We start from the raw sequence: 4,538 nt of genomic DNA on the forward strand, positions 1-4,538 counted from the left end.
ATAGAGAGAAAAAAAGTAAAGGGAACTAGAATCCAAGTGTTGCCATGCAAAAGGGAAGTCACAAATGGGAAAAGAGAGTTTGGGAACTTTCAGTTCATATGTAACTTGGTATCCTACCAATACAAAAGGAAAATCATAACCCTCCCACAGCTCCAAGCCAAAGTAGCTGAGCGTGTCAATGAGCTCAAAAGCTGTCACCAATTACTGTAGATAAACCAAAACGACTCATCTCTCATGACCCCATTTGTCAGCTACCTTGTTATGTCTCTCTCTCTGGATATAGCGTGTCTTTATGACAACAACAACATACATACACAACAACAATAACAACACTATCACTCACTCATACAAAGAAATAGAATCTCATTTCATTAGAAACCATCTTGAAACCGATTGATCCCTGAACCAGCAGCAGCACCTGAATAGCTCCTTCCCCAATTCAACCCTTCCTCCTGATTCTGCAGTGTTCCATCCTTACCACCACCGCCACCGCTGAACCCTTGTCCCACCGGTGCACCAATGCAAGTGTAACTATCAGACTCCCCTCCACCTGAACCAGCCACACTCATGTAGTTGTGGTGGATGGGATTAAGAACATGACCAACATAGTAATCATTCACTGCATGCTGAGGGGGAAAGTGTGAGGGAAAAGACACTGGTGGGCGTGAAGGTGAAGCATAGAGATATTGTGCAGGTGGTGGTGGTGGTGGAGGAATGTGAGTTGAAGATGATGAAGCAGAGAAGTATCTTGGTAATCTTAGTGGTGGTACTGTTGGGTCTCCCATGTTGCCTGATGGATGATAACCTCCTCCTGTTCCTGCTGCTCCTATTGGTTTACAGCATCTGATGATGATTGATGATATCACAAATTATTATATCAACAGTGTTATTCCTAATATTGTGTGTAATAAAAAAAATCACTAAATAGTTTTTCATATAAATAATAACCAAGTAAAAGTTCATGGTGTTAGTGAATGAATGTTATAATCAATGTTTTAAATCTCTGTGCACAACCAAAATGGTCTCGATAAAAACCATGAATATAACATAAGTGAAGAGGGTTGATAAGTAGTTAAGTACACATAAGTGATGAAGAAGCTACTAAGAAAAAAAAGAGCAAGGAAAAGAAGTAACGGGTGCATTGAAATATTTGGTTACCCTAGGTGAGGGGCAGTTTGTGCAGAAAAGGTGTGATCGGTGCGGAAGACTAGTTGACGAGCATGATTCAGCGTCTCTGTTTCCCTCTCTGAAGAAGCCAAAACACAGCCACATAATAAAGTGAAATTAATCCAAACCAAAACAAACAAAAAAGAAACAAGGAATAAATAAAGAGGAAGATATAAAACCAGGCCCCCCTTACAAAATCAAGAGTTACATCAATCAAACACAACTTTTTGTGTGTTTGAAATGACCACGCTAGTTAGTTTTTTCATGGCCAAATCATTAATAACAACCAGTGTCCCCTATTATGTTAGCATTATAAATTATTATATAAATATTCTCCTTTTGAGAAAGTGAAAAAAGAAAGATAATAGAAGAAACGTAGAGGAGTAGTAGGTAGGTACCTTGGCGGTGGCGGTTCATGTGTCCCCCAAGAGCCTGAGATTTACAGAACTTAAGGGAACAAAATCTACACTCATACACCTTCCCACACTCTTCTTTTCCTTCCTTCCCGCCGTTTTTCTTTTTCCTGCAACCTGCAACCACATCCATCCAATTAAAGCAATTTCCATGTCTCTCCCTTCTTTCCCCTTTAACAACATTCTCGATTACCTAACTCCATCATTTATATTTTTCATTAACTATATTCTATCCATTTTATTTTTCCTCTTCCTTCTCCTTCATGGTGTTTCCCTTTGAAAATTAAGGCACCAAGTAGAGGAAGAAATGAAAAAAAGAGGGTAGGGAAGAATGAGGACAAAACCAAAAATTATAAAATAGAAAGAAGAAAAAAAACATGTGATAAGTACTGTTTCGTGGCAAAACAAAAATACTACAGTGATGCTGTTGTTTTTAAGTATTTAAAAATTTGATTTTCTTATGAATGAAAAAAAGTGAAAGGCTTTCATGGTGTGTGTGATTGTGACATATGATTCGGAAAATAGAACAATATTTATGTTGCTTTGATATCTTTCACTGTATATACATAACATATGGTATGAAATGATCACTATTAATATTTTACTTGGTGAATAGCTTTCTTCGAGGATTTGTTTGCCATCTCTAGAGTACTCATCAGGGAAATTGTTAAGGTCTAATGGGTTCCCTTCTGGTCTCCTGTAAAGGATACAACACAGTCATAAGAAAGATAGAAAGATAAAGTTAAAAGAGTTAGTGGAGAAAATATAGAAGAGGATCGAAATTTCTGAAGAAGTTGTAGTAGTACAGTGGGGGAAGACCTACATGGTACCGACAGAGAGAGACAGAAAGAAAGGGGGAAAAGAAAATAATATGAGGCAAACACTCTTTCTTTCAGATGTGAAGATATAGAACTAAAGCTTTTTACAATTTTTTTAGACTTTCAGTTTGAAACTGCAATATAGAGGCTAGTTGAATGATGGTAGAAGATAAAGAGGTTTGAAAGTTCTCTATCAGTTCGTCTGCCACGCTCTCTCTCTTATCTCCCACACCACACACTCGCACAAAAAATTGAATGAACAATAAGGGACAGAGGGTCTCGTGACTTTAAAAAGAGAGTGTGTGAGTGCAAGAGTGGCTTAATCAGGTTATTTTCTAACTGCTACCTAGCTTCATCTGGTTTGGTTAAGAACTTAGGAAAAAGAGTTAGAAAGGAAGGGCAGAGAAATTTTTGAGATTGAGAAAGGTGTAATAATTGCTTTTCTATTAATTAAATAGTATTATATTACTAATCCTCTGAGATGCCACTACTTCTGGCTCTACTTTTTTTTTTTGCCCTAGAGCTATATAGCAACAAGTGGGTCAAATATTCAAATAACAATATCAATCAATTATAAACATGGAAAACAAAATTAAACAAGTATTAAATTAATAATATCTTTACCAAGAGAGGATGGCAATCAAATGTAGAGTACATATCTTTGAGCATATAGGTTGCCCTAAGCATGAAAGGTATGCATTTATATTATACCAGAAAGAAAGCAAGACAAGGCATAGGGTACGTAGACATTTTGCGTGGTTATTGTGCTCAAAGAGAGAGGGGGGGAGGGGGGGGGGCATGTTTTGAGAACTGGTGAGTATGGTCCACAATAAATCAATGCCTCCTTCTGGGTGTAAAATTCTACCCAGGGGACTTATACTTGTATCAACGAAGGGTTACTATCAGACACTATCTATCATTAGGGTTTTTGAAATCTAAGTTGAGATAGACTCAACCCCACATTTGTTGTTTTATTCTTTGAAAGTTGTTAACTTCTCATAGATTACATACACATAGTCCTTTTCAATCGATAGTGTAAGAACAATGGATTTGAAATTTCTTAATCTTATCTTATTCATCATTTTATTCTCTGTTTGCTTTAGATGCTGATATGCATTTGCTTTGAAACAGTCAACCTCTAATGATTATATTTCATTTCTATATACAAGATGAAAAGGAAACACGAATACAACATGGGAGACAGACGTAAAAATACTGTAAAAGAAATATAAAAGGTTTTAGGATATGGTTATTAGTGTCCAAATCTGTTTTTTTCTTTATAGGCAAGTGTTAATATGTTAGTATTTGTTGTCGGTGAGACTCGATTCAACAACTTCATTCACATTATTCCTTAAATCTTTTACTCTAACTATCAGACCACCTTGATATGGATATTAAACACAGATAGACCAGATAACTTTTGTGAAGTGTCTGATCAAGATGGCTAAGCTTGATCAAAAGAAAATTTTATGTATCCAATTATCAAGAAAGCCATTGATTACTGTGGAGTTTAAAGCTGACAGAAATTGTACAACTCAAAGAGCTTTAAACAGTTTAATTAATTAAGCAGCTAGCTGCTCAACTTGGTTAACTACTCCATTTGAAACCAATCACTACATAGCTTGCCTCTTGATTTGAAGCAGCTTATAGATATGTAAATCACAGAAAGAAACAATAGTTAGAAGCAGTCTTGTCCACAAGCTGAGTCTTTTCCCCCCATCCATTACACCTGAAATGGATATAAAGAAAAAAGAAGACACTACCTAATAAGAGAGGCTATGCATTAAAATCAGGTGTATTCATGGACCACTCTACTGCAGGCTGGCCTTGACTAGCTGGTTGGTACTATGAAGGATTAATTGGAGACACATAATTTGATATTTTCAAAACCAACCTGGTCCAAAGAATCATGCAGTGAACGCGCCCCAATTATCTGAAATTTTCTTGCAAGTATGTGTGTTGTATATATATGATTACTTTTTAGGTGGTCCATCATGAAATTAAGCAGTAAATCCAACAAACATTTCTTTATGTTCAGAAGTCTAGCAAGGCAACTCACAATCCAGTACATGAAATTGTCTTCATCATGTTGGCTTAACCTCAACCTTTTCCTTTCAAGCAATCAAATTTTAAATTGAAA

General features: G+C 36.3%; 1 protein-coding gene across 1 annotated transcript; it reads right to left on the bottom strand.

The window, feature by feature from the left end:
• On the bottom strand, positions 372-2,807 carry LOC109335404 (zinc finger protein JAGGED-like). Its single transcript, XM_019571539.1, has 5 exons — positions 2,404-2,807; positions 2,186-2,277; positions 1,566-1,697; positions 1,159-1,246; positions 372-843 (listed from the first exon to the last, which is right to left on the bottom strand). Coding segments are annotated over exons 1-5 (786 nt in total). The 5' UTR covers positions 2,406-2,807.

This window comes from Lupinus angustifolius, chromosome LG20 (genome assembly GCF_001865875.1).
Source record: "Lupinus angustifolius cultivar Tanjil chromosome LG20, LupAngTanjil_v1.0, whole genome shotgun sequence".
Classification (NCBI taxonomy): Eukaryota; Viridiplantae; Streptophyta; class Magnoliopsida; order Fabales; family Fabaceae; genus Lupinus; species Lupinus angustifolius.